The sequence below is a fragment of the Somniosus microcephalus genome, chromosome 6, assembly GCF_052327205.1.
Source record: "Somniosus microcephalus isolate GS21.2 chromosome 6, FLI_Smic_1.0, whole genome shotgun sequence".
In the NCBI taxonomy this organism is placed as follows: Eukaryota; Metazoa; Chordata; class Chondrichthyes; order Squaliformes; family Somniosidae; genus Somniosus; species Somniosus microcephalus.
In genome coordinates this window covers 22,142,196-22,168,439 of record NC_140992.1, presented here as the reverse complement: position 1 = coordinate 22,168,439, position 26,244 = coordinate 22,142,196, and the positions used below count along the sequence as shown (strand labels likewise).

At 46.1% G+C, this 26,244-nt stretch overlaps 1 protein-coding gene across 4 annotated transcripts in view; it reads left to right on the top strand.

The window, feature by feature from the left end:
* gyg1a (glycogenin 1a) overlaps positions 1-26,244 on the top strand; it is a 95,301-nt gene that overhangs the window by 61,429 nt on the left and 7,628 nt on the right. For all 4 annotated transcript variants that reach the window (XM_085989842.1, XM_085989843.1, XM_085989844.1 and 1 more), the window contains exon 5: positions 19,232-19,358. In XM_085989842.1, the coding sequence (XP_085845968.1) occupies positions 19,232-19,358 (127 nt within the window). The remainder of the gene's footprint in view (positions 1-19,231; positions 19,359-26,244) is intronic.

Genomic DNA, 26,244 nt, shown 5'->3' with positions numbered 1-26,244 from the left:
TGCAGTATAATGTGAATAAATGCGAGGTTATCCACATTGGTGGCAAAAACAGGAAGGCAGATTATTATCTGAACGGCAATAGATTGGGAGAAGGGGAAGTGCAACAGGACCTGGGTGTCCTTGTGCACCAGTCACTGAAGGTAAGCATACAGGTGCAGCAGGCGGTTAAGAAGGCAAATGGTATGTTGGCCTTCATAGCGAGAGGATTTGAGTACAGGAGCAAGGATGTCTTGCTGCAGTTGTACAGGGCCTTGGTGAGACCACACCTTGAGTATTGTGTGCAATTTTGGTCGCCTTATCTGAGGAAGGATATTCTTGCCATGGAGGGAGTGCAGCGAAGATTCACCAGACTGATACCTGGGATGGCAGGAATGACGTATGAGGAGAGATTGGGTCGATTGGGCTTATATTCGCTGGAGTTTAGAAGAATGAGAGGGGATCTCATTGAAACTTATAAAATTCTAACAGGACTAGACAGACTAGATGCAGGAAGGATGTTCCCGATGGCGGGGGAGTCCAGAACCAGGGGTCACAGTGTAAAGATAAGGGGTAAGCCATTTAGGACAGAGAGGAGGAGACGTTTCTTCACCCAGAGAGTGGTGAACCTGTGGAATTCTCTACCACAGAAGGCAGTTGAGGCCAATTCATTAAATATATTAAAGAAGGAGTTAGATATATTTCTTAAGGCTAACGGGATCAAGGGATATGGGGAGAAAGCAGGGACAGGGTACTGAATTTGGATGATCAGCCATGATCTCATTAAATGGCGGAGCAGGCTCGAGGGGCCGAATGGCCTGCTCCTGCTCCTATCTTCTATGTTTCTATGTAAGATTAGACAACTTCGGTATGAAGTAACTTCAGTTATGAATGTACACGGAAATTGTACATCCTTCTTTCTTAAACTGAGTAGTACTGTCACGTGCATTAATAATTCAGTAGCATAGAACAGGCTTTGTAGTTGCTTCTCTTGAGTCAACAGGATGTCCAAATCAATTCAATGTTTATGGAAGAAAGAGCTCTCCTCTATTTGCACCTTGATTGAGACTTCGAAGTTCACCGAATGAGAGATACTGGTGCTAATCGATAGCATATTATTTCATGACATTGCATGTTGGTGCGGCTGCCGTGGACTGTGCTACCTGTCTATTATTTTCCCCTTCTCCTCTCCCTTACTGAGCATTGCGCCATTTCACTGGTCCAAGGCTGAGGCCACACTTGAGCCTCCATTTGCTCTCTCCTCCCTGACCACATGGAATATCATCAAGATGATGGTGTGGCATCTGTGAATTCACGGGTATGAACTTGTGCCCTTGCCAAGCTACGGCGGAACACGTTAAGCCGCCCACTGGACACTGGATCTTCCCTCGGCCCTGCGCAATAACCTTTTCAAGTTCGCAGCCTGTATTGAAATGCATTGCAGCACATTCCGGATGAAACATGAAACCGTGAGAAAAGTGGTGCAATGTAGCTAATGGAAGGAAGTTTCTGTATTTAGAGGGAGGAAGATGCCGTGGTGAAACAGTTACGTTGTAGCTCCGTACACTAGCGAGAGTAGACTTTTGTGGTTTTGACAGATCTGTGAAACGGTGGAATCTAGCGTCTAATCATTCTACGCTTCAGTGTCAGTAGACAAAAATCTTTTGTTTCTGCCTCCAGGAATTTGAAATGTTGTTCTTAATTGGTGCTTGCTGAAATGGCAGAGTCTGTAGCCATCAACACTGTGGTAGAAAAATAGTTTGAAACAATTTGTGGGGGGGGGGGGGAAATCCCTTAATTGGGATGGAGGAGCCAGAACGTGTCATCTTCAACAATGTTCCGCTGAAGGAGAAAGCTGCACTTTTGGAATAGCGTTGGAATTTGGCTGCCAGCTTTCACTATCTGCAGTTTTTTTTTTTTTTGAAAGATCAATAATTTTGGTGCATGCTAAAGGCGTTCCAATTGAAGCCAGTGGTTCTATTCATATAAAATTTTAGTATCTACAGTGATTGCTCAATAAGAACAGCTTGATTGAATGGATTAATCTGCTTGCTGCAGGGCTGTTGAGCGGATTCTAAGCATCATTTATTTCCTGTGCTACTGTGTACCTTTTACACAAAGACCCTACTTGAACTAAGCCATGCATTCCGAAAGGGCTATAATTAAGTGGAAGTTCTATAATTTAAGTGGAAGTTCTATAATTAAAGTGGTCCGAGTGACATAAGTGATTGTCTGCGCAGCGTTCAATTTTCTAGCTATTTTAATTGAGATTGAATAAATGATGGTTCCTCTTCTCCATGAGCCAGCTTGATGTATCAAAGGTGTGAGGCGTACAATTTAGGACCCATCTTACCTGAAGCAAGACTAAACAATTTAAAGTTTAAACACACTTGGCTGCCCTTGTTGAGCACTAGGTTACACCTGAAAATGGTATGCTTCTGTTTTTCTGTGAAGCAATACCCTTTTCCCTCCAGCAACATCATGCCGTGCTCATGTCTACCAGTTAATTATTTGCATACTTTATGATGTCTCTTTATTTGCCTATGTTGCTGCTTTTTATGCTTCGAACTGCTGCTTAGAGGCAGCCCAGGAGCCTGGGTGGTGTGGCAAGTATTCCCTGTTCATGAAGTCTTAGGCCTCGATTTTAACTGACCCGTGGAGTTGGGATTGGAGGCGTGCGGGGTGGGGGGGAGGTGGTGTTAAAGTCCCGAATTCGGGGGTCCCGACACCATCCCGCCCCAAACCCGCCTCCATGTAAGTTTCAAAGGAGGCGGGTACCCGCCCCGCACTGGGACCCGCCTACCCGAGGCGGAAAGGGATTAGTGACAATTAACTGCCCGTTAACAGGTAGTTAACAGGCAGTTTTTAGCCTAATCCCTATTTTAAAGCTTGAAGTGTGGGATTCCCGACGGCTCCAGACCACGCCAAGTTAGAGGAGTCGGGCCGTCGGGTTGAAGGACTTGGAGGGGTCGAGATGTCGGTGTTCAGGCGAGTGATGGGTGCATGAGTACAAAGGTAAGTGTGTTTGGTGTGTCTAAAGTGTGTAAAGAAGTTTAAATTACCTGTACTTACCTTTACAGCCTTCCTTCCTCTAGGTTTCGGGAGTCCATCATCTCACCGGCACAGAAAGCAGAATGGCTGCGAACTGTCAAAAGTGACAGCCTGCAGCTTTCTGTGCAGGAGAGATTTCTAATTGAGTCTGTGTAGAAGGACTCAGGTTAGAAGTAAGACTGTCAGTGTTTGACAGCTTCAAACAGCTGTGAAACGCTGATATTTCATCTGTCAAAACGTCTTGACAGATGAAATTTCAGTCTGTGACATTACCTGTTGCCGGGTGGCCCTTAATTGGCCTGCTGAGCCCACTGGACGGGCTCAACAAGGTCAATCAAGTTAAAATCACGTGGATTGGCCGCATCTCGATGGAGGCGGGACTACAACCCCAAAAGTTGTAGTCCCGCCTCCTTCCTGACTTCCGAGTGAAAATCACCCCCTTAATGCTCTACAAGGAGAACTCTGCACAGTAGCTGCTCCTTGTAACCAGCATAGCACATAGTGATGGAGTGACTGAGAGGTACCAGTAAGAAATCAGATATTGCTCTTTAGTACCTTTTTTTTAGAAATGCTGGTGCCATTTTAGTAGAATATGTTTCCCCTTTAATCTGTTTTTACCGCTAAGTGACTTCCCTCTCTAATACAGGAAACTCTCGATTTACCGGCACCCAAACGACCGGAAATCTCGGTTAACCGGCAAAATTCAGGAGTAGGTTCAGTTAAGTTTTTCTTCATATTAGTGGCTGTTTCTTGATTCTTGGCCGTGTAATCGGGGGTTCCTGCACTTGTTGCTAAGCAACAAGGATGCTTGGTCTGTGGCCGGGCTTCTTGCACCTGTTGCTAAGCAACAGGGAAGCCTGGATTTGTTACTATGTACGGAGCTCTCGTACCTTTTAACTATACCTCTCTGTAATCCGGACTTTTTGATAAACCGGCACCACGCCGGTCCCGTCGGTGCCGGATAAAAAAGTTTCCTGTATACAGTTTAAGCAGAACATGGTGAATTGTTGGCTTTGAGCCGCACGTAACTGTGTGCTAAGGATGTCTCTTAAAACTATGAAACAAAGTTGTTTGCAGATCTCGGTACTTGCATTTTGATCAGATTCCCACAGCCTTCAAAAGATGGGCCTGTGCGACCTACAGTGGGATTTATAGGATCCTCAAACATTAGGATGTTTAAACGGAACTGGCTTTGTCTGGCCGTCTTCTAGTGAAGTTTTAATAAAAGAAACATTTTTAATTTATAGGCTTAAAAATGATAACCACCAAAAAATATTTGATCAGGATATTCAAAAAGTAAACACTGTAGATGAAAAATATATACAAATGCTGTGTTACAGGTTACTGATGGCCATATTAGCAGCCCTCACCTGATATTAAAAGCAGAAAATACACAGCAGGTCAGGCAACATCTGTGGAGAAAGGAACAGAATTAACGTTTCAGGTCGATGACCTTTCGTCAGAACTGGAAGAAGTTAGAGATGTAGAATTGAAGTGACAGGCAACTGGAAGCTCATGGTCACGCTTGTGGACTGAACGGAGGTGTTCAGCAAAGTGATCACCCAATCTGCATTTGGTCTCCCTGATGTGGCGGAAACTGCATCATGAGCAGCGAATACAGTATACTAAATTGCAAGAAGTACAAGTAAATCGTTGTTTCACCTGGAAGGAATGTTTGGGGCCCTGGACGGTGGGAAGGGAGGAGGTGAAAGGGCAGGTGTTGCATCTCCTGCGCTTGCACGGGAAGGTATGGTGGGGAGCGGGAAGGGGTATTGGGGGTGATGGAAGAGTGGACCAGGGTGGCACGAAGGGAGTGGTCCCTTTGGAATGCTGGGAGGGGAGGGGAGGGGAAGATGTGTTTGGTGCTGGCATCACGGTAGAGATGGCGGAGGATGATCCGTTGGATGTGGAGGCTGGTGGTGAGGACAAGGGGGACCCTAGTGTGGTCCTGGGAGGAAGGGGAAGATGTGAGGGCAGAAGTGCAGGAAATTGGACAGACACAGTTGAGGGCCCTGTCCACCACTGGGGGGAAGGAATCCTCAGTTGAGTCAAAAGGAAGACATATCGGAAACACTGGTATGGATGGCATCATCTGAACAGATGCGGCGGAGATGGAGAAACTGGGAGAATGGAAGAGAGTCCTTACAGGAAACAAGGTGGGAGGAAGTGTAATCAAGGTAGCTGTGGGAGTCGTTCGACTTGTAGAAGATATTGGTTGAGGGCCTATCCCCTGAAATGGAGATAGAGAAGTTGAGGAAGGGAAGAGTCTGAGATGGGCCAGTGAAGGCGAGGGAGGGGTGGAAATTGGAAGCAAAGTTGGTGAAATTTTCCAGTTTGGGGCAAGAGTAGGAAGCGGCACCGATGCAGTCATCATTGTGCCGGAAAAAGAGGTGAGGGAGGGGACCTGAGTAGGACTGGAACAAAGACTGTTCTGCATAATCCCAGCCAGGACCCATATGGAATCCCATAGCAACACCTTTTATTTGGAGGACGTGAGTGGAGTCAAAGAAAAAGTTGTTCAATGTAAGAACAAGTTCAGGCAGGCGGAGGAGGGTGGTGTGGATGGGAACTGGTTGGGCCTCCTTTCAAGGAAAAAGCAGCGCGTCCTCAGGCTACCCTGGTGGGGGATGAAGGTGTAAAGGGACTGGACGCCAGCGGTGGAAAAGGAGATGGTTAGGGCCAGGAAACTGTTAAAAGTGGCGGAGGGCATCGGAAGAGTTGCGGATGTAGGTCGGAAGAGACTGGACAAGGGGAGGAAAAAATAAGAGTTGAGATAGGAAGAAGCAAGTTCCATGGGGCAAGGACAGGCTGAAAAAATGGGGTAGATTTTCCCGAACCTGTCGGGAAGAAGGCGGGACTTCCCCTTTCGGGTTTTTGACCTGCCTACTTCGACGTCCGGCCAATCCGTGCGATTTTCCCTTGATTGACCTTGTTGAGCCCGCCCAGCGGGCTCAGCAGGCCAATTAAGGGCCACCCGGCAACAGGTGACGTCACAGACTGAAATTTCATCTGTCTTTGACAGATGAAATATCAGTGTTTCACAGCTGTTTGAAGCTGTCAAACACTGACAGTCTGAGTTCTGACATGAGTCATTCTACGCAGACTCAGTTAGAACTCTTACCGGCACTCAAAGCTGAAGGCTGTCACTTTTGACAGATCGCAGCCATTCAGCTTTCAGTTCCGGCTGAGTGATGCGCTCCCGACAGCTACAGGAAGAAAGGCTGTGAAGGTAAGTACAGGTGAGTAAAAGTTCTTTACACACTTTAGACACACTTACCTTTACACTCATGCACCCATCACTCACCTGAGCGCCAACATCGCGACCCCTCCAACTCCTTCAACCCGACGGCCCGCCTGCTCTAATCTGGCGCGGTTTGGAGCCGTCGGGAAACCCACACGAAACCCCTCAAAATAGAGATTAGGCTAAAAACTGCCTGTTAACTACCTGTTAACAGGCAGTTAATTGGCACTAATCCCTTCCCGCCTGGTTTCGGCGGGTCCCAGTGCAGGGCGGGTACCCGCCGCCCCTGAAACTTACGTGGGGCGGGGTTTTGGGCGGGATGGTGTCGGGACCCCCAAATTTGGGATTTTCAGCCCCCACCCGCCTGAAACCCCGCCCGACGGCTGGGGGAAAATCGGGGCCAATGGGTCTACCAGTGCAGTCCTTTTGTGGATCTTGGGAAGGAGGTAGAAGAGGGGTATGGGGCAATGAGGTTGGAGGCTGTTGGGTGGGGGTGGGGGGGGAAAGACCTCTAGAGGAAATGAGGTCACTGACGGTCTGGGAAACTATATTCCTCTGTCCGCGATTTTAACGGGTGTTAAACTGCTTCCAATAAGGAAACATAAAATAAACAAACTAGTGGTTCCGTTAAAATAATGGACAATGGTCGTTAAATTTACAATGAGATTACTGATGCTATTATCTTCAAGCGCTTGCTCCTTATTTAAGAAAGGATCCATGCAGCAATGTACGTGGTTGGGGATTTAAATGATGTGCAGATTGACTTGAAAATGGATGCCAAAATAAGCTTCCCAGAAAGTTAATGCTTTGGTTAGGAACGAGCTTTTTGTTGACTGTGCAGCCTGTCAGATAAGGCTTGAAATCTCTGGGCTAAAACTCCTTTCTTTCTGCTCACTGCACTCATTGAGTCTCCTTTAATTGGAATGACATCCTGCCTCGGGCTGTTCAGATGAATCTTTTTGCTGTGTTGTCAAAAGGTTAGTGGCGTGTGTTTTAGATACACGTCCGCTCGGGTCAATCCGTGTTTTGCCCTTTTCCGGCTCGAGGTCAGATGCACCTAATAATTATTATTGGCAGATCCACAGATTGCGGAGTTTTTAAAAAGAAAAAATCAAAAGCATCGGCCTAGTTGGATCAGCAATGGCAAGTGATGGAGTCTTAACACTCTGGTTATCTGGGGTAGATTTTCAACTTGCACCGTGAACGTAAAACTGGTATTGCAGATTGGCCACCACTTATAGAAACTGCCCAATTTTAAAATTTTTATTTCTGTTTCAAATAGCTGATATTCCAGAAATTCGGGTCGGAGGCTTCCCGCGGGTGCAAGCCCCCGACCTGCACTTACCTAGCGCACCGGCCATTGAGCTGTGGGCCCGCGTGGGATTCCGATCCTGGGCCTCCTCCAACTGCCGGCACGCAGTGCTCGCGTATCCCAGGGGCGCAGTTAGTTCAAAGCGTCCCCTGGGATCACGTGGGCCATGGAGAGCCAATGGTAGCAGGGAATACTTCATTCATAAGTTTGACAGGACCTATAAATACTATAAGCCCCAAAACATCACTAAAACTTCAAATACATTTTTTAAAAATCACCTTTTTAAGATAAACTATAAATTACATGCAATAACTATTTTAAACAATAATTTAAATTTTTGAAAAAATTAATTACATTTTCGGACGGGGCTAAAAATAAACTTACCTTTCTTTAAAGTATTTAAAAATAATAAACCTGTGGGAAAAAATGTTTGAATTTTAATTAATTCACCACTTACCTTGTTAAAAGCAGGCCTTGCGCCTGCTTTTTAAAAGTGTAACTGCTGGAGACTTACCCTCCCGGGAAAACCTGCAAAAGAGATGTAAGTTCAATGCTCACGCGTTGCCTCTCCTGCGCACGCGTTCGACTTCTGAACCCCTTCTTTCAGGGGAACGGAAATGCCGGTTTCCCGCGCATGTGCAGTGCATGCACGAAACCGGCACTTTCGTTGGGCCTACGCGTGAGTACCCTGTGCGTACTCGCGTGTTGGGGCCTGAATTTCTGGGCCAATTTCTGCCACATTTGCCTACCTAACAACAGACACTGAACTTCAAAACAATTCATTGTATTTGAAAGAGGTGAAAAGGCACAATATAAATATAAGTATTTTTTCATCATGTAGAAGTTCTCTTGCCTCTGCCCAGTGGTTACAATTATTCTAAGATTACAAAAGTTCTGGCTCCACTTCAGAGACTTGAGCACATAATCACACTTCAGCTCACTACTGAGGGACTGCTGCATTGTTGCAGGTGCTGTCTTTTGGATGAGATATTAAACTGCATACCTTAAACTCTAATATAAACACCCAACTTCAAATAAGCCTTGCACTCTGAAAGGGCTATAATTAAGTGGCGGTTCTATCATTAAAGTGGTCCGAGTAACATAAATTATTGTCTGCGCAGTGTTACTTTCTAGCTATTTAATTGAGATTGAAGAAATGATCGTTCCACACCCCATGAGCCAGCTTGATGTATCACCGGTACGAAGCATACAAACTATTGCCCATCGGGGGAGAAATTCCCCTCCTTTGTGCCTCCTGTGGGGGGCGCTAATGGGGCGCAAAGGCCTTTTCGCCCGTACGCGGCGCTGACTGCGCCTCCCGCCAAATTCCGCAGGAGGTTAGCGGCGGCGCTACCGGGTTGCGCCCCAATCTCTTGCACCCGGAGATCGTGACATCATCTCCGGGCGCATTGCCCCGGTAGCGCCCCGGCACAAAAATTCCACTTCGCCCCCTGCAGCAGCACCGGGCGACAGCAGCGACTGCTGCAGGGGGCGCGAGCAGGGCGGCCGGCCGCTAGTGGGGTGGAAGTTAAAGGTGAGGTTGCCGGCCCGCTCTGGGGGGGGAAAAAAAAGTCTGAGTTTTTAAACCTTTTTTTTTTGGGTCCATGCCGCGATCGGTCAGAATACAAAAAAAAAATGTAGGCCATTTTGCCCTTCGAACCTGCTCCGCCATTCAATATGATCATGGCTGATCCTCTGTCTCAATACCATATTCGCGCTCTCTCCCCATACCCCTTGATAGAAAACATAGAAAAATAGCACTCTGCTTGAGTGTCGGGCTGATCGCGCGGCACCCCCACTCCTCGGTGGTCCAGGTAAGTTTTTTCTTAAATTGCAGAGTTCGCAGCGTGGGGCCCTTCCCTTTAATTCAGGGAAGAGCCCCTGCAATGCGGCAGTGCCACGCTTGGCCACTCGTGGCGCTGCTGAGCACATCGCACCTGATCATGAATTCCACCCCCCCCCTTGCGCTCCAAGAAGGACGGAGAGCGCTTGATTTAGCGTTCCCCTTCCCTGTTGGAGCAAAAAAAGGGAATTTCAGAGAGGCTGGAAGAGCTTTGAGCCTGGCACTAACTTTTCCAGCTTTTCTGATTTAGCGCCCCAAATGGGGCTCGAGGGGAATTTCTCCCCCATCGTCTCTGAAGGAAGACTAAACAATTTAGAGTTTAAACACATTTGGCTTCCTTCATTGAGCACTAGATTCCTTCTGAAAATGATATGCTTCAACCTGTCAATTCTTCTGTGAAGCAACTCCCTTTTCCCTCCAGCAACATCACGCACACCTATGTGTGACCAGACTGCAAGTCACTGCCTGTTCAGGTGAGCGTAAAAGATCCCCTAGCACTTTTTGGTGAAGAGCAGGGAGTTCTCTTATTGTCTTGGGCAACATTCACCCCCTCAACCAACACCACCAAAAAACAGATGAACTGGTCATTCTTCTCACTGCTGTTTGTGGGAACTTGGGCCTAAAAATTAAATGGGGCGCCAGTCTCGCCAGAAGTACCGCCCTGGAAGGAGTCGCGAACACCCGCCGGAAATTCAGTTTCAGCGCCCCAGAGGGAAGCGCAGCGCTACTCGAGGTGCCCCGCATCCCTCTTGGGGCGCTGCAACTGAAAATCGCAGCGCAACATGCCACAGCGCCACACGCTGTGGCACGGCATGCTGCGGTACTGCAGGCCTTCCTCCCCTTTTTAAAGGGGAGGGGCCTGCTGCAGCGCGATCGGCGATCGCGAGTGCCGGCAAAAGAGCCCGGCACCGAGGAGCAGTGCCGGGCTCTTGGGACACAGCCGGCACAACGCGGGCTCAGGAGGCCGGGGACGGCGGCGCGAAGAGGTGCTGGCAGGCGGCCAGCAAAAAAAATGGCCGCCCCCCCACCTCCGCGCCTCTACCGCCGATGGTAGGCCCCCCTGAACCGGTCGCAAATTGCGACCGGCGTTAAAGCAGGGGGCGCTACCAAATTTCGCGATCGGGGCGGTAGCGGAGCACTGCGCACACCGATGATGTCATCGCTAACGGCTAGTGCCACCATTAGCGTCCCACTAAATTTAGCGGGAGGCGTGGCCAGTGGCGCAAACCCACTAAGTGCCCTCTTTGGGCGCTAACGGGTGGCGCAGCCCACTGAATTTCTAGGCCTTGGTGTGCAAATTGCAGCATTTGCCAACAAAGCAACAGTGACTACACTTCAAAAATAATTCATTGACCGTGAAATGCTTTGGGATGTCCTGAGAATTTGAAAGGCATTGTATGTAAGTAAGTACGTCCGTGTTTTCTAGGTTTCAATAAACTCCAAAGCCTGAGCCATTTCTGTGCATCAATAACCCACCACCACTGCTAATCCAAGTGCAACAATCTAAACCTGGTTGTTTTGTTTGTTTGTTTTTTCTTCCAAAACGCAGATGATTCCAGACTGTTTCTGATCTCATTTTGTTTCCAATATCTCCACGTTCTGACTTCCCCATCTAGAAGTTTTAGGTCCGATTATCTGTTTTGCGTACGATAAATTGGGACTAAACCAAATTATAATCTATTCCCAGCAGGTCAAATGCTGAATTAATCTTATTGAGGTCAACTTGTCTGATCACAATTGACAGTAATAATTGAAGTGGCAATATATGGCAGCCAGAAACCCTAACTATAACCACTAATGCAGTCACAAGTACAGGAGGTAACTACTGTGTGATCCCTTTTTAGAACTGTAGAACTATGGAAGTTTACAGCACAGAAGGCCATTCGGCCCATCATGTTTGTGCCAGATCTTTGTTGGTGCAATCCAAAACTAATCCCACTGCCTTGCATTCTCCTTATAGACTTGTATCATCCTCTGCTTCAAATATTTATCCAATTTTCCCTCAAACGATGCCATGCTCTCTGCCTCTGTGCCAAAGTATTCAATGCTCTAACAACTCTCTGCATCAAGAAATTTCTTCTACTCCCTCTCCTCGCTCTTGGTGACAGTTTTAAATTGATGACCAGAGGAAATGGTCACTGTTCACTCTATTAAAACTATTCAATAATTTAACAACCCAATTTTGGCTTACTCTTTTGTGCTCCAGTGGAAAGAGTCCCGGTATCTCCAGTCTCTTTTAACTATAGGTCCCCATCCCTGGCATGTACACTGAATCTACACTGTATGCTCTCTCAAGCTTTAATATCTTTTTCTATAATGGGGTGCCCAAAACTGCACACCGTACTCTCTCACCGCAGTCTAACCAATGTTTTGCACTAGTGTATCATTCATCCTCTTTGTACTGTGTGTGCTATTTCTAACTCCATGCTCTTGAGCTTTTTATGGCTTTATATACCTGCACTCTCTCACTTTTTCAGTGCCTAGATTTTGCAGTTCATCCACACTCTTCTTCAGCATCTTTTCATTGAAGTTATATTCCCATTCCTGGTTTTTCCTCCCAAATTGTATTATCTCACACTTACCCTGATAAATTTGCTCGATCGTTCTGCTTATCTGTCTATGTCTTTCGGAATCCTCCTTGCTGTTTGCCAAATCCTCTGCTTTTATGTTGTCAGTAAATTTCTAGATTGTGTTCCCTGGATCCAAGTCAAAATCAATTGTTTCCATTATACAAAGTGATTGAGTAAAAGTTGTCTTCACACAGACACAAAGAGGATGCTCATTAAATATAATCTATTTTTCATTGCGGTGAACGATATATAATGCAAAACTGTACAGTGCTGTAATGGGAAGTGTTAAAATAGGCAGGCAGCTACTATAGGTCCTTAACCCAGGGAAAGGAATTGGATAGACTGAGGCAGTATTCCTGAAATCCTGGACAACTATTTCCTCCCTGAAGATGCATGCAGGAATTGTGAATCTTCCCACATAATCAAAGCTAGTACAGTCATGGTAGCAGCAATTTTATTTCCTTTCATGTCAGAGTAAAATTACTAATCCCGAGCTCCCATCAGAGAACCAGACTAGAAGGGAGCTCAGGTTGGAGACAGAGCTATGACATTGTAATACTAATTCTTCAGCTTGTGCTAGCTTTGAGCACAGTATTGGTGAATTTACCCTGTTATACACAGCCAGAACATACAGTACGAGAACAGGCTGGTTCCCGGGTACTCGAGTGGGGTGATGTGATGTCCAAAGTTGAAGTATCAGCCTGTGGGATTTACATCAGTTGTCTTGAAATGGGGCTTGTGACATTTAATGGAGTTACTGAGAATTCTTTGAAATCTTCTCCAGTTTTACACATGTTCAATAAAGGAACAGGAGTAGGCCATTCAGCTGCTTGAGCCTGTTCTGCCATTCAGTGAGATCATGGCTGATCTGTATCTTAACTCCATCCACCTGCCTTGGCTCCATATTCCTTAATATCCTTGTCTAGTAAAAATCGATCGATCTCAGATTTAAAATTAATGGAGCTATGCATCGACTGCTTTTAGTGGGAGAGAGTTCCACACTTCTACCACCCTGTGTGTGAAGAAGTGTTTCCTAACTTCTCTCCTGAATGGCCTGGCTCTGATTTTAAGGTTATGTCTCCTGTCCTAGACCCTCCTACCAGTGGAAAAAGTTTCTCTCACTAAGAATTCCTTTCAAAATCCCTAAAAAATCTCAATCAAATCACCCCTTAAACCGTCTCTATTCCAGGGCATACAAGCCTAGTTTATCTCTCCTCATAGTCTAACCCTTGGTAATATTCTGGTGAATCTGTGTTGAACTTCTTCCAAGGCCAATATATCCTTCCCAAGGTGTGGTGCCCAGAACTGTACACAGTACTCCAGATGTGGTCTGACCAGGCTGTAATAGTGCAGTTACAATAATATATAATGTTTCATTCCTTCGTAGCTCATCAAATTTAGCCAACTTATAAATAAGGACACCAATTTTATCTGACCCTGCTTGAACTCACTTGTACAGTTAAGATCCGGATCATAGAAAAATCAGCACAGAATGAGGCCATTTGACCAATTGGGACTCACCCAGTGCTGGGTCTAAATGCAGAGCTATCTACTCTAAGCCCTACTTCCTGGTGATGCCCATATCCTTTCATGTTTTTCTTTGCATATGATTGACTTGGTTTCAATAGCCACTTGTGGTAATGCATCCATATACTTTTGGATGAACAAAAAATAATTCTAGCCTCCCCTTTTATGCTTCTACTAATCCTGAGTTTATGCCCCATCGTTACTGATTTGGAAGTAAAGGGTCCATGAATCTTGAGAGAAGTAAGAGGGGGGGGCCATAAATATTGGGATGTAATCCTAGCAGTTACTCCGGGATCACGTCCCCGGTGCCCTCCAGCGCTGACTGACCAATAGTATCCGAGGTCAGTGGGAGGGCACCTTATTTCATAGAATCATAGAAATTTGTGGTACAGAAGGAGGCAATTCGACCCATCATGTCTGTGCCGGCCGAAAAAGAGCTTTCCAGCCTAATCCCTAAGGTGTGCGATCCTGGACCTCTCCGGGCACGCGCGGTTCGCAAGCGCCCCTGGGATCACGCGGGTCGGCCCAACCAATAAAAGAAAGGAATCCCCATTCACACTTATGGGAGTTCTGTACGTACAGATCGCAAGTTCCGGGTTTTAGCGCATGCGCTTCGCATGCCTAAACTTGCGCGGCCCTAACGGGTGCGCGCGCACCTTGTACGCACCCGTAGGGGGTCGCAAAATACGGCCCATTATTTGATCCTGTAACTGTGTGGCGTAGATTTCAAAAACAGTATTTCGCTGTGGGGAGCTGCCTATATGGCTGCTATAGTTCTATATCACACAGACCAGTGTTGCAGCATGAAGTGTAGAATGCTAATTAGAAGTGCAGGCACTGAAGTTACATCATTGTGGCAAATGCTTGCACAATTTTTCATGCACTGTGAGCTGGGTCACAGTTGAACGTTGGCTTATTGAGCTGTCAGTTTTAATAAGTACTGAGGAAGTGAGTTTGAATTACTGCTGTATTTCACCTATGTGAATAAATATGATGTAAGGAGCATATTTTGCAACTTTTCTCAGCAGCCATAATTTCACCACATACTATAAGAAGTAATGTTTAAAATTGTTAGATACTTTTATCCTTCACCAGTAAATCCCAGTTCCTACCAGATGACAAAACAGACTGCTTTTGAACAAATGTTGATCTGAAGCAGTCTCGCACCGAGTCCCGTTCACCCATCGCCCCGTGCTCACTGCCCTACATTGGCTCCCGGTCCGGCGACGCCTCAATTTTAAAATTCTCATCCTTGTTCTCAAATCCTTCCATGGCCTCGCCCTTCCCTCGCTCTGAAACCTCCTCCAGCCCCACAACCCTCCAAGATCTCTGCGCTCTTCCAATTCTGGCCTCTTGCACATCCCTGTAATCGCGCAACCATTGGCGGCCGTGCCTTCAGCTGCCTGGGCCCTAATCTAGGGAACTCCCTCCCTAAACCTCTCCGCCTCTCTATTCTCCTTTTAAGACGTTCCTTAAAGCCTACATTTTGGACCAAGCTTAGGTCATCTGTCCTAATATCTCCCTAATGTGGCTCGGTGTCAAATTTTGTTTGACAACACTCCTGTGAAGCACTTTGGGACGTTTTACTACGTTAAAGGTGCTATATAAATGCAAATTGTTATGAGATTCTACTGACTAGCCTGCACAAAATGGGTGAACTATCTTGTGGTGATGTGATGGTAACATAGTATTTCCACTTTTTAATTTTCCATCATTGATGTACCAACAACAGTGACCTGCTCTTGTGGTCTTTCCTAGAGTTGCCAACTATGGTTGAACATCGTGTTGGAGGTTCCATCACATGAGCGCCAACCACCCCGCCCAGTCAAGCAGCCTATTACCCCACCCCCCATCTCCCAATATTTTTAGAACTAATAAACAAAAGCGTTGAAAAGAAATGAAAGAAACACACTATTTATTTTTAACCCCCACCCCATGATTTTTCTCCCAGGGTTGCTCTCCTGGAGATTAATCTTCAATTCATGAAGGCTCCAGGACAATCTTGGAGAGATGGCGACCTTATTCTTGCCCCTCTCTTTCTGCCCTACTCCCCCCTCATAAAACCTCTGATCAGCAGCTAAGCAAAGAGCTCCAGCTGAACCAGGAGGAGCTGTCGGTGTGGTCCGCACATTTTAGCAAGAAAGCTGATTCTTTTGTATATAGATTGGCCTTACTGTGACAGTTGATGTACAGGACAAGTAGAGATAACCGGTTGAGCCTTAAATTGTAGATGCTTGTAGGACATTAGAAATGTAAACCATTCTATCAAATAAGCTTTTGGTCACCACTCCCAAGCGCTCCCTCCGTGGCCCAGTTCTATTGCTCTGAAAAGTGTGGCTAAGTTTTTTGTGTGTGCTCCTCCTAACCCCACATAAATCCTCCTGCCTGCTACCAGTCCCCTTGTGGCTCCCCTCCTCCGCCCCCCAATTGGCAAGCTGTTTATCAGCGCTCATTTAGTGCTGGCCGTTCACCAATTTTACTTTACCGAGACCCGATCACCAAAATCGATCGAGCCTCCCGCTAGTGACATCGGGCGGGCGGTTACCACCGTCCTGCCACCACCGGACCGAGGTATGGTCAAGATGAAAATCGCCCTCTATAAAATGGACCACAATCTTGCTTGGACCACAAGGCTGGCTGGTGTGGGCTCTGGCAATATATCCGTACTGGGAAATCTATCCGTACTGGTACAATAGGAGGTGTCCTTATGGGGTTGGAGCCGAGGAACATGGGAACGGGAGGAGGCCATTCTGCCCATCGAGCCTGTTCCGCCATTCAATTAGATTGTGGCTGATCTGGATCTTAACACTTTCTACCCGTCTTGGTTCTGTAACCCATAATACCCTTCCTAAGAATTTATCAATCTCCGTTTTCAAATTATGAATTGACCCCCAGCCTCGACAGCTTTTTGTGGGGGGAGAGTTCCCGATTTCTACTACTCTTCACATTCAGGCAGAAGAAATAATTAACAATACTTGCGTTTTCATATCGCCTTTAATCGCACTGAAATGCACTTCACACGGTGAATTACTTTTGAAGGGACTGTTGTTGTTATTTAGGCAAATACAGCAGCTGTCAGCCATGAGCTGAATGACCTCGTAACCTGTTTATTTTGGTGGCACGGTTTGAGGGAATACTGTTGGCTAGGACACTGGGCCCCTGCTCCACGGGATGCTGAGCATCCATCCGAACCGTAAAACCATGCATTCAGAGTCTTCCTTCATCACCTAATCTAAAGCATGGCACCTCCAACAGTGTAGTGCTCCCTCAGTACTGCACTAGAGTGTCGGCTGAAGCGGCTTTCATACCGAGTTAATAGTAGCTCCCGACACCGGGGTCTGCGGCAGTCTGCACGGAGGGAGCATTTCTTACCAATGGCCATCTCGGCGAATCTGGAAGTTTTTGTTGGGGTTGTTGCCAGCTGCACATTCATTGGGAGCTGATGGCAGTAAATAAAAAATTTTTTTAAAAATTGCATTTATACAGCACTTTTCAGGATGTTCCAAAGTGCTTTGCAGCCAATGAAGCACTTTTTGGAGTGCAGTCACTGTTGTAATGTAGGAAACGCGGCAGCCAATTTGCGCACAGCAAGCTCCCACAAACAGCAATGTGACAATGACCAGATCATCTGTTTTAGTGGTGTTAATTGAAGGATAAATATTGACCAGGACACCCTGGTTGAACTCCCCTGCTCTTCTTCCAAATAGTGGCCGTGGGATCTTTTACGTCCACCTGAAAGAGGAGACAGGGATCTCGGTTTAACGTCTCATCCGAAAGATGGTACCTCCGACAGTGCAGTACTCCCTCAGTACTGCACTGGAGTGTCTGCCTAGATTTTTGTGCTCAAATCTCTGGAGTGGGACTTGGAACACACGATAAACGGCTTTAGATTAGTTGCTGTGAAACCCGTTATTTTCTGACTCGGAGGCGAGAACGTGACTGCGACCAACTAATCCAAGCTGTCATAAGCAGACCATTTTACTCTCTTATCTTCTATGTTATGACTGGAGTGTTTGTTGCTGTTCTGGGTGACCAAAATGGAAAGGATTCAGGACTCCCAGCAGTGGCATCCCTCATCTTAATCCTTAAAAAAAAAAAAAATTCCAAAGGACTTAAAACAGTCCAGGATATCTTGTGAGCTTTGAATACAAGTCCTTCTGCAGGAAACGAGATTCCCATAATCGTATTAAGTTGCTTGGATTCCTTTTTGATATAGAATATTAGGGGAGGGGGAAGAAAGTAATGAGGGTTGAAGTGTGTAACTACAGGAAACTCTCTGGTATCCGGCACTGACGGGACCGAGCTGGTGCCGTTAGATCAAAACTGCCGTATAAACCAGCGTTAATGTTAAAACATACAGAGCTTTTAAGTTCCGTGTGAATCAACAAACCCTGTTGCTTAGCAACAGCTTCAAAACAGTCGGCTGCAGCTGCAAGCGTCTCTAGCTGAAGCTGTTGCTTAGCTACAGACCTTTCAGAGCCTGACTGGGGGGAAAAAAAAGCAACGAGAAGTAAAAAAAACTTATAGAAAACGGCGCCTGAATTTTGCCAGTAGATAGAGCTTTCCGGACTTTCAACTGAAAGTTTCCTGTAAAAGCTGATGTAAAGGTTTCTTGCCCAAGTGAAGTCTGTACACGCGGAAGTGCAGCAAGTTTTTGAAAACTGTAACGCAAGCCTATTTTCTTTGAGCTAGGAAACCTCGCCATATATGGAGCAGATCTGATGAAAGCAAAACAACATCCACTGCAGGAATTTGAGCCCAAGTGACACCGGTTAAATACTTGGCGTGATCTGGACTTAAGTACAACTTGGATAATTCCCTCTACAACGGAGTGAAAGGTGGAAAGTGGAGCTGCCTTGTTTGGTCCATATACTTGACGTATACGTGCTGCGGGCATACGGACCTACTCCGCTCGGTCAGACAGAAAATGAGCGCTTAAATCTTCACCTTTTAATTGGACTTTCAACATTCTGGTGACTTGTGTAATATTGAGGAATCCTTTAAAGAATGTAAACAAACTGTCACCAAAATACATTTTGCAGCTTAAGAGCTGGTTTAGAACGGCTTACTCTCATTCCTGTCGGGCAGCTTTTGGCAGCTCCTGCACAGCAATACTTTAATATCTGGATTTAGTGTCCTCTTTTTGCAATTCTTTTAGTGGCATGGCAGCTTGTATCTTCAATGCAGAGTGCTGAGCTCCCCACCAGTGCATGACAGCTGAGGCCACCAGTTGTCTGTGAATCAATTCTAACACTCGATTATACTGGTGATGAGCAACTCCTCAATTTTAAAATTCTCATCTTTGTTTTCAAATCCCTCCATGGCCTCGCCACTCCCTATTTCTAACCTCCGACAACCCTCCTGGCTCTCTGCGTTCCTCCAATTCTGACCCCTTGCACATCCCAGATTTTAATCATTCCACCATCGGCAGCTATGCCTTCAGCTGCCTCAGGCCCTAAGCTCTGGAATTCTCAGACTAAGCCTCCCCGCCACTCTACCTCTTGTCTTTAAAACCTACTCCTTTGACCTAGCTTTTGGTCACCTGTCCTAATATAGCCTTGTGTGGCTCGGTGTCCAATTGTGTCTGATAATGCTCCTTGGGACGTTTTACTACGTTAAGGCGGCTATATAAATACAAGTTGTTGTTGTTGTTAAAATGGCAAATGGTGTCTGGCATCTTAATATTTTGAAGTCTGCTTTTTTAAATTTAGGTGGAGACCAGGGTTTACTGAACAGCTTCTTCAGCAACTGGGCAACAGCAGACATCAATAAGCACCTGCCCTTCATTTACAATCTGAGCAGTGTCGCAGCCTATTCCTACCTTCCCGCTTTCAAACAGTAAGTATGTACAGGATACTTGATTCAAAAAAAAACCCGAAGTGCATCGGTTCGGTCTTGCAAACAGAAATTGTGCCTCTCTTGTGGGGCGCAGCTGGTGGGTGTTGAGCCCCAGCACCCTCCCTTTCTCATGGTCTACATTATCTAGTTCCTTTTAGAATCCTAAAAGAAACCGCAGTCATATCTGAGGCAGGTTTTTTTCTTTAGAAAGAAAGACTTGCGTTTATATGGCGCCCTTCATGACCTCAGGATGTCCCAAAGCGCTTTACAGCCAATGGAGTACTTTTGTAGTGTAGGAAACGCGGCAGCCAATTTGCCGACAGCAAGCTCCCGCAAACAGCAATGTGATAATGACCAGATCATTGTTGTTTTAGTGAAGTAACAACAGAAAATGCTGGAAATACTCAGCAGGCCAGGCAGCATCCGTGGAGAGAGAAACAGAGTTAACGTTTCAGGTCTGGGACCCTTCATCAGAACTGGAAGAAGCTGGAGATGTAATAGATATTAAGCAGGTGCAGAGACAGGGGGGGGGGGGGGGGTTAGGAGGGGAGGAAGAAATAGAAAGAATATCCTGTACTTTTGTAAGAGGCAGGAAAGATAACATGTTGCAAATGGGAATGGCAAAAATCATACTGTATGAAAAATGGGGGCAGGGATAATTATCTGAAATTGTTGAACTCAGTGTTGAGTCCGGCAGGCTGCAAAGTGCCCAATCGAAAGATGAGGTGCTGTTCCTCGAGCTTACGTTGAGCTTCATTGGAACAATGCAATAGGCCGAGGACAGAGAGATCAGAGTGGGAGTGAAGCGGTGAATTAAAGTGACAGGCGACCGGGAGCTCAGGGTCACCCGTACGGACTGAACGGAGGTGTTCCGCAAAGCGGTCGCCCAATCTGCGTTTGGTCTCCCCAATGTAGAGGAGACCGCATCGTTTTAGTGCTGTTGGTTCTGTAAAATTACATGGAATATACAGCGCAGAACAGGAATATACAGCGCAGAACAGGAATATACAGCGCAGAACAGGAATATACAGCGCAGAACAGGCCATTCAGCCCAAGTAGTCTGTGCTAGTATTTATACCCCACAAGAGTCTCCTCCCATTCCATCTACCTCATCTCAACCTTTCAGCATATTCTTCTATTCCATTTTCTCCCATGTACTCGTCTAGTTTCCTTTTGAAACCATCTTTAGCAGAATGAGAGGGGATCTCATTGGAACTTATAAAATTCTGACAGGACTAGACAGACTAGATGCAGGAAGGATGTTCCCGATGGTCGGGGAGTCCAGAACCAGGGGTCACAGTCTAAGGATAAGGGGTAAGCCATTTAGGACTGAGATGAGAAGGAATTTCTTCACCCAGAGAGTGGTGAACCTGTGGAATTCTCTACCACAGAAGACAGTTGAGGCCAATTCATTAAATATATTCAAGAAGGAGTTAGATATATTTCTTAAGGCTAAGGGGATCAAGGGATATGGGGAGAAAGCAGGGACAGGGTACTGAATTTGGATGATCAGCCATGATCTCATTGAATGGTGGAGCAGGCTCGAGGGGCCGAATGGCCTACTCCTGCTCCTATCTTCTATGTTTCTATCTAAGCTATTTGCCTCAACCACTTCCTGTGGTAGAGAGTTCCACATTCTAACCACTCTCCGAGTAAAGAAATTTCTCCTTATTTCCCTAATGGATTTATTAGTAACTGTCTTGTATTTATGGCTCCTAGTTTTTGATTTTCCCACAAATGTAAATATTCTCTCCATATCTACCCTGTCCAACCCATTCATAATTTTAAAAACCTCTGATCAGGTCTCCTCTAAGTCTTCTCTTTTCTAAAGAAAAAAGCCTCAACCTGTTCAATCTTTCCCAGTAGCTGTAATCTCTCAGTTCTGTATCATCCTTGTAAATTCTTTTTGCACTTTCTCCAGTGCTTCTATGTCCTTTTTATAGTATGGAGACCAGAATTGTGCACAGTACTCGAAGGCTGGCATTTTCCAGGAGGTTAGTGGGCGCGATCGGTGGTGGGTCAGGTGGGAAAGTGTTTTTTTTCGACAGCGGGTCGGAATCATGCTGTTCGGGGACCACGGCTGTCCAGCTGAGGCGTGAGTTCAGTGGCCATTCCTCCAGCTGATTACTTGATAGCTTCAAATGTACAGTAAAAGCTCCCACCTGACTGATAATCACTTTTCTCAGGCAGAAGCTTTTTCTCACTCCATTTCCAGCACAGATTCTTCAGGCTTTCCACTTTCCACTCTCCAACCACTCTCACCTCATTGGAAGAACTCTCTCGCCATTGACAGAATGCTTCTGTCATCTCTACTTCACCTGCCATCTATTCCATCAACATGTGCGCACTTTATACTCTCTCACCTTGGTCCTCAGAATCCCACCACGATCAGCCGCAGCACCAGGCACACCAGCAGCATAGCACCCGACCACAGGGCATCAGCACCCGACCACATTGCTGCCCGGGAGGCCAGGGATGACCTCACCATGGCCAGATTTACTTCACTTGATGCTGTACACCCTGGCTGCCACATGATGCGCCAGGTTGGCACCACCCCACACCAACACCATAAAGCATCCCTACAATGCCCAAGCCATTCCTTTCACACTCATCACCATTACGGGAGGTACCGTTATTTCTCATCATTCACTGCATCTCACTAAGCCACTTCCAAAGGTGTACACAAATCTGTCCAAGAACGCAAAGTGCTGAAAATAAAGATTTCAATGTTTGACAGCACATTAACACAAACTTTACATGAACATTGGCTAAAACACCCAAGTGCCTACCCTTGTGTGTTGTTAGTTGGTATGATTGCACTAGGATGAGGGTGAGTGTGAGGGGTGGCTAGTGAGATGGGGATGTGATAATGTAGATAGAGAGAGGGATGGATGGAGATCCAAGGTAAGTTGGTGTGAGTAAGGATGTGCAGGAGTAGGGTAGGGAAGGCAGAGTGATGGGGATGTGATGAGAGGCACAGAAGGATGAGATTGAGTGTGACTTTGTACTAACGTTTCGTGATCTACTGAGATCATTGAAACATTTGCGGCACTGCAGCCTGGTCCTCCTGACCACATCCTTGCTTGTGCCCTCCTCTGCAATATGCATCCAGGCTGTGTTGATCTCCTAGGGAGGTCTCTTCCGCCCATCGGTAGGGAAGAGGACCTCCCTGCGTGCTGTGACTCCCTCCATAAGCATATGGAGGGAGTCATGGGAGAGCCTTTGTGCAGTCAGTTAGTATTTGCAACACCTCAATGCTGTAGAACACTGACAGCACAAATGTCAAGACAAATGTGGCCATGGTCTCTTTTTAAGGAAACTGGCTTATGTATTGTCATGAAATGACGTCACCAGACCCGCTTCCTCTAATTGGGCCAGGTAATGTGCTGGGCAGGCTTAACAAGCCCAATCAATGGAAAGTCATTTTACAGAGCGGGATGGAGCCAGCAGCGGGGTCGGGACCCGCCAGCAGCGGGGTCGGCACCCGCCACCGACGTCGCCCGCCACGGACCCGCTGAGGTAAGTAAAATCGCGGCCTAACTGTGGCTTGACCAGGATCCTATACAAGCTTACATTCACTATTTCTGAGTTCTATACCACTAGAAATAAATCCCAGTACTCTGCTGACCTGCGATGCTGTTTTTAATGATTTGTTCACCTGTATCCCTAGATCCCTTTGCTCTGCTAACCCATTCATATTTTCCAAGGTGTAGGTGAGGTTTCTGTTTTTCCTACCAAAGTGCATCATCTCACATTTATCTGTTAAAGTTCATTTGCCACTTAACTTTCCAGTCTGCAAGTTTTCTAATGTCTTGTATTATGTTGCAGTTTTAACTATACCTCCTGAGTTTAGTATGATCTGTAAATTTTGATAAATGATTTGGGCTTGGGAATAAATAACTAATGTAAATTATGAAAACAATGGTCCCAGCACTGATCCTCGTGGAACACTGCTTTCTATCTTCCTCCAATCTGAATAACTACCCTTTACCCCTACTCTCTGCTTTCTGCTTTCTGTACCGTGTGGTACCTTTATCGAAGGCCTTTTGAAAATCCAAGTACATGACATGGTTGAGGGATAAATATTGGCCAGGACACCGGGGCAGAACTCCCCTGCTCTTCTTCATAATAGTGACGTGAGTGAGATCTAACATCCACCTGACAGGGCAGATGGGGCCTCAGTTTTAACGTCTCATCTGAAAGACAGCACCTCTGATGGTGCCACACTCCCTCAGTACTCCACTGGAGTGTCGGCCTGGATTTTGTGCTCAAGTTTCTGGAGTGGGACTTGCATACACTTCCGAGGTTGTGGGTTCAAGTTCCTGGCAAGATACTGTGCTAGTTTACAGTATCCAGCATTAAATATAGTGGGCAGGATTTTCATTGACCCATGGAGGCGGGATTGGAGGCGTGTGGGGGGTTAAAATCCCGAAATCGGGGGGCACGAACCCATCCCGCCCCTAAGCCAGTTTCAAAGGAGGCGGGTACCTGACCCGCCTCCCCGAGGCAGGAAGGGGATTAGTGCCAATTAACTGCCTGTTAACAGGTAGTTAACGGGGCAGTTTTAGCCTAATCCCTATTTTCATTGGTGAAATGTGGGGATTCCCGACAGCTCCAAACCACGCCAGGTTAGCGAGGCGGGCCGTCGGGATGAAGGGCTTAGAGGGTTCGAGATGTCCGGTGTTCAGGTGAGTGGTGGGTGCATGAGTGCAGAGGTAAGTGTGTTTGGTGTGTGAAAAGTGTTTAAAGAAGTTTTACTTACCTTTACAGCCTTCCTTCCTTCAGGTCTCGGGAGTTCCTCATCTCACCGGCACAGAAAGCAGAATGGCCGCGAGCTGTTAAAAGTTGCAGCATTCAACTTTCTGTTCCGGGGAGATCTCTAAATCATCCTGAGAGAAAGGAATTAACCTGGAGTACAGATTGTCGGTGTTTGACAGCTTCAAACAGCTGTCAAACGCTGATATTTCATCTGTCAAAAGGTCTTGACAGATGAAATATCAATCTGTAACGTCACCTGTTGCCGGATGGCCCTTAATTTGCCTGCTGAGCCCGCTGGGCGGGCTCAACAAGGTCAATCAAGTCAAAATCGCGTGGGTTGGCTAGAACTCGATGGAGCGGGACTACAACCCTGAAAGTTGTAGTCCCGCCTCCTACCCGCCGCCTCAATGAAAATCCAGCCCAGTGTCATTTAGGCTGGTCCCATAGAATTCAGAATTTCAGTTCAGATTCTGAATTGAGAGTCATTGCCTCATTTAATGTCCCATCTAAGCTACGTACTCTACCGACCTCATGGCTGGATTATTACACTTCCAAAATCTGCTGTTCTCTGGCCTTTAAATGTTCCCGACGTGCATTCCTGCCACCAGTGCGTCTACCTGGAACTCGCTGCCTGAAAGGGTGGTAGAGGCAGAAACCCTCATTGTATTTAAAAAGTACTTGGATAGGCACTTGAAGTGCCATAACCTACAGGGCTACGGACCAAGAGCTGGAAAGTGGGATTAGGCTGGATAGCTCTTTCTTGGCCGACGCAGACACAATGGGCTGAATGGCCTCCTTCTGTGCTGTAAATTTCGATGATTCTAAAGGTATCTAATGTCTCTGGCCGTGACAAGAACATAGCCATTATCAAATGTAGTTAATTTTTTAATAAATGTTTTACAGTATACTCAAGTGTTTCTGAGCTAAGATCAGAACACTGGTATGACCTCCATACAAGTAACGTGTCTCTTACACTGCAGTTTCCATATATCCAGGAACGTTAAGGGACTAAAGTGTTTCCAGGAAAGCCAGCTGTTTTAGTCCTGCAAGCCTCGTGTCCAAGAATGCTACGCAGAGTGAAAACTTGTACATCTCCTTATCCAACAATACTACTAAAGGGACCATTTTACTAACTCTCTGACACATGGAACCCTCGGTGTTCCAACTGAATCCCCGCTTCTTTACCCCGTTACTAAAATTACGGAAATTACAGCACAGAAGGAGGCATCCCATTGCGTTCAGTCTATCTAGCACAACTAACCGCTCCACTACATTGTGATTGGAGTAAATCTAATCTATCTTCTTACTTGTCCCTGTAAATAGCAATTATGGCAGCAATGATTGTTTGTTTGTTTTATATTGGAATGTGGAATTTGTCACACTAATTTCAATTTTCAATTTCAATTTTATTTATCACATAACTAAATACAAGAAGTGTAATCGAGTCAGTGAAAATGCTTTTTTCTTGATGAGCCGAGAGCACCAAGCAGCAAGAACACTGAGCTGCCTGGTACGCACGGAGCTCGCAAGGACGGCAGCCATCTTCATCGGCGCCATCACAAAAAAAACACATACCGACATATACATGCATACATACTTGAAATATAAATAAAGCAGACATAAAATAAATAAAAGACATAAAAAAGACAGCACATAAAATGAACAAGCAACAATGTAAAAAAAAGTAATTTCTACAGTAATGTAAAAATGGGTTATCAGGTACAACGGTTTCAAATAGGGGAAAGATTTGTAACTGAGAATGGAAATGTAGAATTTAAAGCTTCACAAAATCTGCTTTAAATTCAGCACCCACATCTAGTATAATGAAATGAAGGTTAATGTTCCAATATGACTGCAGTATGTGTTTTGACAGGGCTGTTTTTTTTTAAATTATTTGGGTGGAGTAACTGTAACTGTAGGGATGACTGATAAAACTTCACAGGTTGTGGAGCCTGTCAGTGGCAAACTTGCATTGTAGCCTTTTGAGCCACAGGTTTAAAGGGTCCTGTAGATTCGGCTCTGGACTGAGCCCGACTGAAAATTCCATTCTGTACCAGTGTGACCCGGTGCTGAAGCTGAAGGGAACAGCTGCCAGTTATCTGCTGAGATAACATGATTAAAAATAGCA